This window comes from Colias eurytheme, chromosome 26 (assembly GCF_061535395.1).
Source record: "Colias eurytheme isolate Ceu_HAF_F1 chromosome 26, ilColEury1 Martin Lab GWU primary, whole genome shotgun sequence".
NCBI lineage: Eukaryota > Metazoa > Arthropoda > Insecta > Lepidoptera > Pieridae > Colias > Colias eurytheme.
This window is the reverse complement of record NC_143005.1, coordinates 5,941,065-5,954,200: the sequence shown is the minus strand read 5'-3', so window position 1 is coordinate 5,954,200 and position 13,136 is coordinate 5,941,065. Positions and strand designations below refer to the sequence as shown.

General features: G+C 33.2%; 1 protein-coding gene and 1 pseudogene across 3 annotated transcripts in view; one reads left to right on the top strand and one right to left on the bottom strand.

The window, feature by feature from the left end:
* Positions 1–2,377: 2,377 nt before the first annotated feature.
* The window catches only part of tsl (membrane-attack complex domain containing protein torso-like), a 55,320-nt gene continuing 44,561 nt past the window's right edge, over positions 2,378–13,136 (bottom strand). Inside the window, exons 3-8 of one of the 3 annotated variants that reach the window (XM_090116838.1) lie at positions 7,601–7,825; positions 6,943–7,065; positions 6,335–6,509; positions 4,801–4,935; positions 4,180–4,314; positions 2,378–3,748 (exon numbers count right to left, since the gene is read on the bottom strand). In XM_090116838.1, the coding sequence (XP_089972964.1) occupies positions 3,488–3,748; positions 4,180–4,314; positions 4,801–4,935; positions 6,335–6,509; positions 6,943–7,065; positions 7,601–7,825 (1,054 nt within the window). In that variant the 3' untranslated portion in view covers positions 2,378–3,487. The remainder of the gene's footprint in view (positions 3,749–4,179; positions 4,315–4,800; positions 4,936–6,334; positions 6,510–6,942; positions 7,066–7,600; positions 7,826–13,136) is intronic. The other 2 variants (XM_090116837.1, XM_090116836.1) reach the window with 2 other exon arrangements.
* LOC149897203 (cytochrome c oxidase subunit 6B1 pseudogene) lies at positions 5,349–5,579 on the top strand (annotated as a pseudogene).

Below are 13,136 nucleotides of genomic sequence, written 5' to 3'. Positions count from 1 at the left end.
TCCATGATATCTAGGACTAAGTATTGCATGTTAAAGAAAAAATAAATTAAATCATCACGCATAGTTTAGTACAGATAATTTGGTCTTTAACTATGAATAATTTGTACCTAGTTAATCTACGAATAATTTAAACCTTAAATGAATAAGTTGCAGGTTAAAAAACGTTAAGAGCAGTTGATGGGTAACTGTTGATTTGTGTTTTCGCTAGTGAAAGCATAGGTAATTTGTAATCTAAGCATAAGAGGTTTGCCACATACAATTATTACATACATAAAAAAGTAATTTTACTACTTTCTAGGAGAAAAGGTGGTTCTCATCTGTTTTTCACTGGTTGATTTTCTGTGTTATAATCGAATGCTGAAAAATATCTAAATCATAACAGCTGCTCCGAAGTCCGATAGCAATATCTGTTGAGCCCTTCTGATATTTGATATCTTTTTATTTTTACTCCATTTTTTATACTTAATAATTTTGTGCACAATTTTTTATTTTATATGAATAAGTACTAAAGAGTTGGTCACATGAAAGTAAAGGAGTGTAACGCGTAAGCTCAAGCTTGTTTCTATACCAAGATATGCAACAATTTCCCAAGATACTTCCCAAGGAATGTTTAGAAAAAATATTTGCATGTGTTTAAAAAATTCAAAAGTTGAACGACACATTATCAGCAGCGGGTTAGCTTTGTGATAAATTGCCTTGTCTATGATTCAGGCAATGGCCTCAATTCTAATGATAAGCCATAAATCACAGAGTCCGGATGTTTGTATTAAAAATACAATGTAATTATATCCATTAATTAGTGGTGTGAGTTTTAATTTGGAATGTATTGTAGGTCTATATAACTTAAAAGGGAAGTTCCAAATGTTTCTGACCACACCGCCATGCTATCAAATAAATAAATTGTTTAAATTGTAGAAACTTACGAAAAAAAGTAGGTACATATATAGGTATATAGCTGGTTCTGTAATCTATGCCTTCCATGTTAGTTCAATAGTATTCATTACCTAAATTCTAAGTAAAATAATAGTCCTTATGTTTAAATCCTTAATGTGTATCAAATAGCTATGAATGTAATAATTAGCATTATCCTATCCTGCTTTCTACTAATATTATAAATCCAAAAGTTTGTGAGAAACATCCATTCTCAGTGAGAATGGATGTATGTATGTGGTACTCTTTCACGAAAAAACTACTCGACGGATTGTGTTACTATTTGGCAGTAATTTAGCTTATGTACCCGGAATAACACTTAAGTTATACAAGTACCTACTTGCTTTTGTCCGCTGGTTTTTCTGCGGGTGAAACCACGTGGCACAGATAGTCATATTATAGTGTTGGAAGATAAAATGAAAAAATTTATTAGTCTTTAAGTGTAACTAATGATATAAATTATATGTAGGTGTAAATTATAAAATCTTATTTCAGAATTATACACACACCGGCACAATTAGCGGAACAGAAACCGATGCGCGAGAACATCGTCTGGGATTTTAACGAATGGCAGCAGGTTCTCTTTACTGATGAGTGCAAAGTTCTTTTAAAACATATCGATGGGAGACAAAGAATATGGAGACTCAAAAGAGAACGCCACATACAGTCTAATTTTGAACACACAGTGGCTTATGGTGGCGGCTCGATTATGGTTTGGGGAGGGATATGTTTGGGAGCTCGCACGGAGTTAGTGATAGTCAAAGGAGGGACCATGACAGCAGATCGATACATCAGAGACATTTAAGAAGAACATGTTGTACCATTTGCCCCATTTATTGGTGACGACTTTATTCTAATGCAAGATAATGCTCGTGCTCACAGTGCACAATCGGTACATGCATATCTGTGCCACGTAGGTATACCGGTGATGCAGTGGCCAGCAAATTCCCCCAATATGAATCCGATAGAGCATGTCTGGGACTTGCTAAAAAGAAGGGTTAAATCCAGATTGCCACCCCCCAACAATCTGAATGAACTTGGAAACGCATTACTTGAGGAGTGGGAGCGGTTGCCTCAAGAAATCATCGATAACATAATCTTTAGCATGCCCAGACGAATGGAAACCGTAATCAGAGCAAGAGGGGGAAACACTCGTTATTAATTTTGCTTTAATTTTATTGTTAAATCATTTAATGCTTACTTTTTTTATTTTTTGTGATGGTTCATAGTCATCTAAAAATTTCACTTATTTCAAATTTCTTTATTTTTCAATAAAAAATAACGAAAGACTTTTCAAAGTCGTTGTTAAAAGATGTTAATTAATTTGTTATTTTGTGTCTAATTACATTTTCGTCAAATATATGCGTTATTATCTCATAGTCTCACTTTTTTTTCTGTTCCGCTAATTGTGCCGGTGTGTATATAAGGTGATAATAAAACAAAAGCGAAGTCATAAAATATTTTATTCTCCTTACAAACTACATATTTACATCACAATCATTTAATTAACAGCTAGAACATTAAATGCACTATCAAGTTTGATCCCGTGTTGTGCTTGTAGAATATTATTTATAATAAATAAGTAGAAAGGTAGCTATTGGCATATTTTTTATTAACTAAAAGATTAATACCTACACATTGTATACTATTTAGTTATTTAAAATGTTTAAGTTTCAAATAATTTTGCTCATGGAAGAAAGACTTTCGTTGAACATGACGTTTATTTTATAAAGTTCAGGATAAAAAAGAGTATTCGATAGAAAAGTATATCAACCCCATTTATACGCAATATTATATGCGGGAACTGTCATTTTGACAGTCATTAATAGTCAAAGTTAGAACGAAATGTAATTGAACCACTTTATGATATTTTTTTTAGGGATGTCTTCGGTATTAATTAAAATTAGTATATTATTCTGTAGTATACAATGTGCAGGCTCATTTGTTTTCATATAAAATCTTAATAATCAGAATTTATCAATTTAATCAAACTAATAAGTAGGTCTCTGACATAAATCTATTTAAAACAAACAGCTGGCTTTAATATTGGTTGAAAGAAATCCAATAATAGGCAATTTTACAGACAATTTTAACAAAAAATACAATTTATCTGGGTCCCAGAATTGATGTACAAATATTTCGTATTTAAAATGTATTCAGGATTTCTTTCATTACATAGACTGTAATCATCTTTATGATCATAATAATACTTTACATATTGCACTTAAATAAAAGGTTCTATAGAATGCAACTAGATGGCGCTTTAATAAATAAATATCGAAATTAAAAGCATGAAATACTTGGCAGTTAGGCATCTTGCCATAAATGTATATAAAAATATTATTTATTATATACTCTCATATCACATTTATACTATGGAATTAAATATATTTTTTATATAAAAATTGGACGAATATTCAAAATTGACTTTTGTACTTACACTGGTGAATCTAAAACAATCAAATTCAAATCAATCACAGAATCAAAAATAATAATCTTGTAAAATCAATAATTTTTTAACTAAAATGTCTTTTCCACAACACAATTTTAAGCACCGTCACATGTTACTTTCCCATAATTTCAAATAATTGTCTATGACTTCTTCGAACCACTGTTTCTTTTTATCGTCCTTGAACGCAGGCGATAATGTCTTTAATTCTAATTGTAATAAGGCTTCATTTCCTAACAATGTGTCTAGATTTCTCAATAGGGCTGGTTCTCCGTGCAATTTAAGTAGACTCGGGTACGAAAATATATAGTAATGTACCCGCAATCTTTTCATGGCCCAACTTTCCACTGTTTTGTTACCACTCGCCACCTGTAAATGTAAAGTAAGCTTCTTATAATCTTGCAAAATAAACACTTAGTAAAGATAAATTTATATCAGAATTATTCATATTATTCGACATATGCAATATGCATATTCTATAAGCATTTTAATACAAATACAAGAAAATACAATTAATACAATTAATAACAAAGATTTCAATTTAAACAAAATAATGTGATCATGCAACATGCCATGAATAGACAAGAACATATTATAACAAGAATACACATGAAATCGTAATAATTCTGAAATGACATCATTTAAAACAATAATTGTAAGTATCACAATTCATACATATTCCCGCCATATTAAAATAGAATGATTCGAAAATGGAATGCATTTGAAATCTATGGTCTGACAATGTCATTGATGCCAGTGAAAATTGGTCTTTCAGGTTATCGTCACAAGGATAGTTTTACCTTAATCTGGCCGATATGTTTAGCCTGCCACGGCGAGAAGTAACCCTCCAGCTCTTTGGCGGTTATATCGGCAACGCCTTTGCTTTTAAGTCTCTCTTTGATCATAGAGTATGCGGTTCTAGAGAACACAAACACCTGGAGTGAGAGCATAGACAAGATTCACGATTTTATTTTTACTTTTTTTTTTATTTTTTCGGGCGTGGACTCGAGGACTGATAAGCTTCTTTTCTTATTTCGTTTATCTTGTCTATTTTTGTGATGAAAGTGCAATGTAGACATGCCAATGGTATAGAATAGAAAAGAAGTTTATGGTGTTGACAGTCATGCGGTCAGCGGTCATGATGCAATGTTATATTCGGGATTGATTCTATGGTTTTCCAATGACGTAATTTTGTACATGAACACGAAGAATGATGTCTTAAAATCGTTTATCATCTGTAGGGTGACATTCGAAGTTCTGGAATTGTCCATGATGTCTTAAAGCAGTATTACTTCCAGTATGGAAAAGTGATGGCACTATACGACCTATATAGTTTTGTCCTTTTTCCACCCTGGAATTAATACTGGTAACCTGAAATGAAATGACGAAGAAAAGCGTAGCACCAATCCGAAACATCAAACCTTGACAGCGCCAACATGTTCCGCGTAAAGGGGGGAGAAGAAATTGTTCATTTCCGCGGGAGGAATGTCAGTCACACCCCGGGACTTTACCCGTTCTTTTATCCGGGAGTACACGCCCCGGGAAAACACGAATACCTGGGAAGAGCTTGGATTAGACTTAAATAGTTTTGGATTGTTGAGACCTGTTTCTTAAAAGCTAGTTCTTAATGCTATGGAATTAAAGTCTGTTTTTGTATACAGTCTGCAGCTCTGGTTCTAGTTAAGATCGATCGATCGATCGAGAGGGTAGATTCCGTAGTTTTGTTAATATTGATGCGTGGTTCGATTCCTAATTAAAACTGACCAAAATGTCCAAGACACATTTATAAAAATTAAATTGTAACGGTTACAGTAAAAACTAAGAGATAACTGACCAAGACTTGATTTTAATATTTTTATGTTCATATTTTGTTTCAAATTTTGGACATGAGCGATATTGAATCAAGTAATTTTACATAATTTCTACTTATATATCGCTTTATAAATTATAGAAATCAAAATTTATCAAAATGTGTGACCAAGAATTTAGAACGCTTCGAATCGATCCTAGATATCCTTTTCAAAATCAAACCAGAGCCTGCTACGATAATTACTGCGATTACTACAAATGTACACGACTTCTTGGAGATGTCGATGATTGTAAAATTTTCAAGCGATATTTCGAAACAATCTGTCCCAATTTTTGGATTGAACACTGGGATGAATTGCGCGGAAAAGGAGCTTTCCCTGGCCCTATTTGAAAAGCTTTTGATGATTTGAATAAACATTTGAAAATATATAAATATAATATTCTTTCTATTGATTAATTGAGTCCTTCTAACACTACATGAAGTAACTGAACATTGTGATATATTTGAAATCACGTTATATCGTGACTCGTGACAAAGAGCATGGTCAAGAACGTGAGGCGTGTTTAGAAAACAAACCCGGATACTTTATACATTGATAATTTTACTATGTAAAATTGTGTGACACATTATTTCGACATTTTTAAGCGAATTTTAAATAAATAGGACAGAAGTAAGTATGAGGGCTAATTTTGAATCAAAAATTGGGACCTAATTGCTTCTCAAAAAGGTATCAAAGAATACCAAAATATATAAAGATAAAACTTAGACCTGTTTGTTGAAAAATAGACAATATTTAAAAAAAGGTCAAATTCAAAAATTCTATCATCAAGTATGTATTAACTAAGGGCGTATTCAGAAAGAAAGCTTGAAACTTATAAGCGCTTATAGGCGCTTATCGGCGCTTATAAGCGCTGGTAACCCGCGCAGGAAAATATATGAACATGCGCTTATAAGCGCCGACAAGTTCCAACAAGTTTCAACAAACTTGTCGGCGCCGATCAGCGCTTATAAGCGCATGTTCATATATTTTCCTGCGCGGGTTACCAGCGCTTATAAGCGCCGATAAGCGCTTATAAGCGCTTATAAGTTTCAAGCTTTCTTTCTGAATACGCCCTAATTTCGTATATTAAATAGTTCTTTCTCACCTGATACAATGAATTCCCCGTTATATAAGACGCTATATAATGTGATCCATATTTCCTAATAAAGTCAGCTATAGACACCGTGTCTCCAATAGTCGTGTCTTGAATGGCTTCAAATACCACATCTTCTACTGGTATGTTTGGTGGCAAGTCGCTTAGCTTGGCTGTTTCGCGAAATCTGGAATTGGTATTCGTTTTTGGTATTAGTATTATTGTTCGATATTAGTTTTTAAAATGAGGTAGAAATTGGATAAAGGTAAGTTTCTATAACAATTACTTCTAATTATTTCTGGTAAAGGATATAAATAGTAGTTTGAACTCTTAATAAACTTGAATGTTTATCGATGTTTTATTCAAATCTAGAAGCACCATAAATCGACAGCCTCCGCTTTATATACCTACTACTGAACTAGCAAGTTTGATCAAAATATTTGCTCTAGCTATTGATTGGAGTAACAAAATCTACCCAAAGAGGAAATACGCAAATAAGTATAAAAGAATGATATTTATTATGTTCTGTTTTTGCAAGTAACAAATAAATTCCGACCATCTATATTGTTGGTATAATTTACAAATAGTATTATTTTATTGGTATCCACAACAATACTTACCTAGACACCCTAACCAGCACATAACAATGATCTCCATTGATAAACGACGAATTGATCCCCAAGTTCCGCGCCATGATGTCCGTGGGCCAGCCCGCGGTAAAAGCACGCCAGGGTCGTTCTAACCTGCATTTAGTTAAGAGTTTTAATTTAAATTTATACTAATATTATAAAGCTGAAGAGTTTGTTTGAATGCGCTAATCTCAGGAACTACTGGTCCGATTTGAAAAATTTCGGTGTTATAGATAGCCCATTTATGGAGGAAGACTATATCGGATCACTGAGGGTATAACCGCGGAGAAAGGCCAGTATTAGATAAAATTAATAACATTGAAGTTGCTACTTATAGGCTGAAATGGAAAATGGCTGTAGCCTTCGTTATTTTGTAACTAGTAAAGATGGTATTGATTCTGGATTGAATTATGACTTTTTGATAGAAATAGTACATGCGTATTGTACCTATAAGTAGGGAACATTTCAAACTATACAATGTTTGTTGTTAAAATATTAACTGAAGCAGTGTGAAGAATGAAGTTGAGGAATCTGACCAATGATATAAATTGTGGAACTAAGAAGAATCGGTGCTTAAAAATATTTCGTGTTTATCATAATTATTACATTCATTATTCATCACATAAAAACCATAAAATTAAATACCAACCTCTCAAAACTAAAATCCCTAAAATACGCTTGCAACAACTGCTTCAAGTTATCGCAGAATTCCATATGAAAGTCGCCGTCGAACAGCGTCTTGGCCTGCCGCGGTTTCGGCGCAAGCGCATACTTCTCAACGTCTCGGAAGACGGATACCGTGGGCTCCCGGAACACCCAGCCTTCTGTGTCGTTCCGAGGCACCACTCGCATGCATATGCTGAGGTAGCCATATCTGTAAGGGGATAGAAGAATAATCTATAGGGTCAACCGGGGCAAATGCAACTAAAAAATAACAAGTCTCAAGTTTGATCGGTTGCAGTTATCTCCTTTTATATTTGGTCATTTATTTGACCCATTTATTGTTTTTTGTATTTATTCAAGATTATTTTAAACCAATCAAGCAATACAGTAGTCTTATAAATAACTGGTAGTGAGAATATTTCCTAAAATTGGTAGAAAAAGTTACATTAACCCCTAGTCGGGGGTAAATGCAACTAACTGCCATAGCTCTTCTTCTATTTCATATAAAACAACGAATATAGAATATATTTATGAGATTTCATGTTATTCATAGGATTTTGAACTGGATTACCGTGTAGCAAGGACGAGTTTTCAGGAAAAATCTTATTTTTCTAAATGTGGGGCAAATGCAACTATTTGTTAGAGAATTAGTGTGGGGAATGCAAAAAACTTATTCATCGATATATTTTTATTATTCTATATATATATACAATAACGTTATCTATACAATAACGTTGCGATCGTAGATGGCGCCGCATTATTTAGAGGAAAATCTCATGTACCTACATTGATTTACCACTTTAAATCGCAACAAAAAAAAAAATTACAGTGTACTACCTAGTACCTACTAAGTCAATTTTAGTTTTTGGTCAGAACAAATAATATTCTTTGTGTTAAATATTGTTAAAAACGTAAACCAAACAAAATACGTTTATTAGTTAATCAACCGTTAACTAAAAATTACTTGAACAATCACAGAACTATCCTACCTATCGTTTTTAGTTACTTATAGTCTTTAACCACGCTTTATCTAATTTTAATTTTACTTATGAACCCGTCTCTGGGTATAATATCGAAGAAATAATCGATGGTTCTTCTTTAATTAATCATAAAGAAAGTATATTTTGACTACCAAGAAGGATACATAATAAAAATATCGACACTGTCACATCACTAGTGTTTTTAGTTTCATACAAAAATATAAGGGGCTATTGTAACTAACCTCACAGTTGCAATAACCCCACAGTGAAATTTTCATGAGGCAATTGTAACTGCATCAATAACACAAAATAGAGTCAACTAACGCATTAAAAATATAAATGAAATATGCTTAACGGCTTGTGATAATCGTGTCCAATCAAAAACACCTGCAAAAAATCACTCCTAAACAATTTTTTTGTCTGTAAAACTCGACACCTGTTTTTACGCACACCAACTTCAAAATAGCGGTTTGACACAATGGCCTATCAATCAAATAGTTTTCATCGTAGGGGCACCATCTATTACTTGTAAGATTTATTAGTCGTTGAGTTATTGAATCATAGGTGGCGATATATTACAACAACTCTAATAAATTAGTTATGATAACTAGTTGCCATAGCCCCATAGTTGCATTTGCCCCGGTTGACCCTACTATAATATTATAAAATCTATAATATCATAAAGCTGAAGAGTTTGTTTGTTTGTTTGTTTGAATGCGATAACTACGGGACCGATTTGAAAAATTCTTTCGGTTTTAGATAGCCCATTTATCGAGGAAGGCTATAAGCTTAGGTACCATTAGGTACGCTATGACCAACAGGAGCGGAGCCGGAGCACTGCGGGTAAAACCGTAGAGCACAGCTAGTATTGCGTATTTATGAGATCTTCGGACAGCGCCATATAGTTCTAAAACAAAGAATCTATATGGGAACTAGAAGATGTGCAATATTAATAGGTATTTAGAACTTATATTCCAAACCTACGAATAACATTTCAAAGACAAAGAACTATTTTAAACAGTACAAAATAAAAACACTGAACCTTTATTCCAATAATGAAATAAACACTATTGTTGGCATGTGATTAGATAACAATATTAAATATCAACAGTCTGTTATTCTATAAATGAGCTTTTTATACAAATAAGGTAATAATTGTTAGCAACGCATTGTTTGAATTATACAAAATGATATATTGCAGAATGCGGTAGGCGTTCGAAATGAATTATTTTTTAATTGTTTTGTTTGTGTTATATAAAAATATTTTGTTTGTTATCCTATACATGTTAGATATTTTTGAATAGAAATTAAGTCAGTGTCTGAAACAATGTTGCTTGATAAAAAATATAAAATAAATTATACCTAATTTGTTTTCAATTACCATACCTTTTCCTATTAACGATAAATAACATAGCAATTAATTCATTGAGAGATTTCTGAGTTCTGGCATATTGCATAAAAACTAGGCCTATATCTATTCAAATCAGACCTGCTTGTAACAGATATTATACTTAACCCTTGTTAGGAAACTATTTAATCTATTATGGCATTTTATTGACCAATTACCATATTATGATACATATTATTAAATATTTTAATTAAACATTAGCATATTCTCATGCCTTGTCACTCAATAGATATGTGTGATGTATGCACTTGTCATCTGTATGCCAATAATTGATTATGCAATATGAATTAATATGATTCTACGTTGTGAATAATTATTTGTTGCGAAAACACGTGTACATGACGTATTTTTAAACCAGTAGTAATGTGAAATTAAACACTTGACCGTAATTTGAAGCTTACTTCATTGAGAAGGTACCTAGCTTTTTCCGCCTATTTTTCCCTCTCTTTCCGTTGTATGTATGCTATCTCTCTCGCACACCTCTCCACCAGGTGGCGGGGCGCACGATAATGTCGGGCGCTGGATGTTTTTCATTTGGCGTCTAGCTTCCGCCGCGAGAAGGTTGTCTACAAGACTACAACCTTGGTGCTATTAAGTATTAAGTATTGCTTAAAGCAAGTGCTAAAAGTGTTAAAAAGTGTATCCCGTCGGATCGGTACAGTGAGTTATTTTTACATCTATTCTAATAATATTTTACTTAAAAATGAGTAAAAATCTTTAAAGTCAACGGTATAATCGTTGGACTTTATTTAAAATGCTGAGGTTTTTAATGAATCCTTCAGCAATAGTTTATTTTTCAATATGCTTAAATACTTAATAGCATGAATAAAGATATTTAAAATTAACGATACAACCGTTACATTTTACTTGAAATAGTAACTTTTCTTTTGAAATATTTCATTATGCAATATGTAGTATGTACTAATTAATATTGAATTTTTAATACTGTGAGTAAAGCTATTTTAACGGTGTTACCGTTCGGCTTTACTCGAATCGTTAATATTACTTTTGTGATTATTTGATATTACTAGATATATCAAATACCCTCTCTTGTATATAGATATTTTTAATATTTTATTTCATTTTTAATAATGTGTTTTTATTACAAGGGTACAAGTGAATTTTTCGTGGAAAAATTACAATTAATACTTAGTATGGATATGAGCCAACTCAAAGCTTTACAGGCATACAATCCATTGCAACGACTTTATTACATTGTCGTTATCGCTAGGAACGGTTCGGAATTCCTATCATAGTTTATTACTAAAAATTATCGAACGAGATGAGTCAGCTCCAAGAAGTCACGACATGTCAGAACATGTTGTGATATTATTTTATAAATCGTACGGGAGTTACCGCTCAACTGAATAATGATGGAATTCGCTCATGTATAGTAGATACGTACCATGAATGTTCCACACATTCAAAACTATCCCCGTAGTCTATACGTGTCCTTTTATGAGTATTATTCTGATCCGTTTTTATGTGAAAATAGACATATTACACACGGCTAATTTGATTGAAAATTACGTTTCCTATGTTCAAATGATGCAACTTTTTTGTTAAAACGAGTAAGTACCAAAAATTTTACAATTAAATTCTTTGGTTTACTGAACTTGTGCTGAAAGGGTTATCGTATAATAATTATCGAGATATCTTAATATAAATTCGATTTAGATACACTTATTTCAAATGATTTACAATTCACTTCTAACGTTTTAGAATAATATTATAAACTTGTACACCTTGACAAAAAGTAAAAAATTGCGGGTGAGTGGAGATTATTTTGTGCAATTAAATATAACGTCCTACGACGGTATGGTTGCGTTCGTAAGGAATGTTAACGGATATAAAGCAACTAAATGTTACATCGATTGCATGAACAAAAATAAATATGAATCGAAGTTCATTTTAAAATTTAGTGAATTGATTTGAATTATGAATTTATTAAATGTCGCTAACATTGGAAAATAAGTTAAAGGACCTTGTTAATTGCTATATTATTTATATGAATTATTTACTGCTAATTTTATATTAGCACTAAGGTGTATTCTTGCTCGAAGCAGAATACATAAATGTGGCCACTACTCCTCGCAGGGGTTAGCCAGGTCAAATTCACCCTCGCAGGGTGTCTCTTAAGCATTTTTTGGCAGGCCCTACTTATTTCTAGTTACAAACATCCCTCGCGCAGCTGTCGCTCGCAGGGAAATGGTGCAAATAAATATCGGCCCTCGCGGGGCTTTGATTACAATCGTCCCTCACGGAAAAGATGGTGCGAATATATATCAGCCCTCGCGGGGCTTTGATTACAGCCGTCCCTCATGGAGAAATGGTGCAAATATATATCAGCCCTCGCGGGGCTTTGATTACAACAGTACCTCACGGAGACATGGTGCAAATATATATCAGCCTTCGCGGGGCTTTGATAACAACCGTCCCCACGGGGAAATGGTGCAAATATATATCAGCCCTCGCGGGGCTTTAATGGCGATTGGTGCAAATATACAAAGGATTGATCATTAAAATGATCATAGATATTTGCTTTTGTCAACGAGGACCCACGAAAGAAGTTTTGGATATGACCGTATCGGATCTTCACTCTTCTAAGGTAGGTAGAAAAAGGTTTTGAAATCTACTTCACAGTGGGCAGTATAGTAAATGACCTAATAAATACAATAAAGGTTAGATACGTCAAATAATGGGCGCATGAAATTGATACTTCGTATCCTAAAAGTTTACGCTTCAGGAATCAGGAAACCACCATTGGTTTACCAATTATGGAAATTGGAAATGAACAAATTGTATTTACCAATGCAAAGCCTAATCGCAACAAAGGAAGGCGAGTCGGATCAAATATCATCTCGCAGATGATTTGTGGCGGTGGTTTCGAGGATTGTCACCAAGCCTTGTGTCAACGGTATGTTTGGTATCGTAATTAAATGGCACTAGCCGACCAATTTTCATATACAAACATCGGAAGAGATTTTTTATTCGCAAAGCGATTGAATGTAACAAATGACGATTGATTACGTATAGTTGACCTCTCATAGGCCTATTTTAGTTGCCCGGTCTTGTAGGCAATTTATTTGACTCGTTTTTCAACCCATTTGACCTCATTATTGCACCCATGAGAT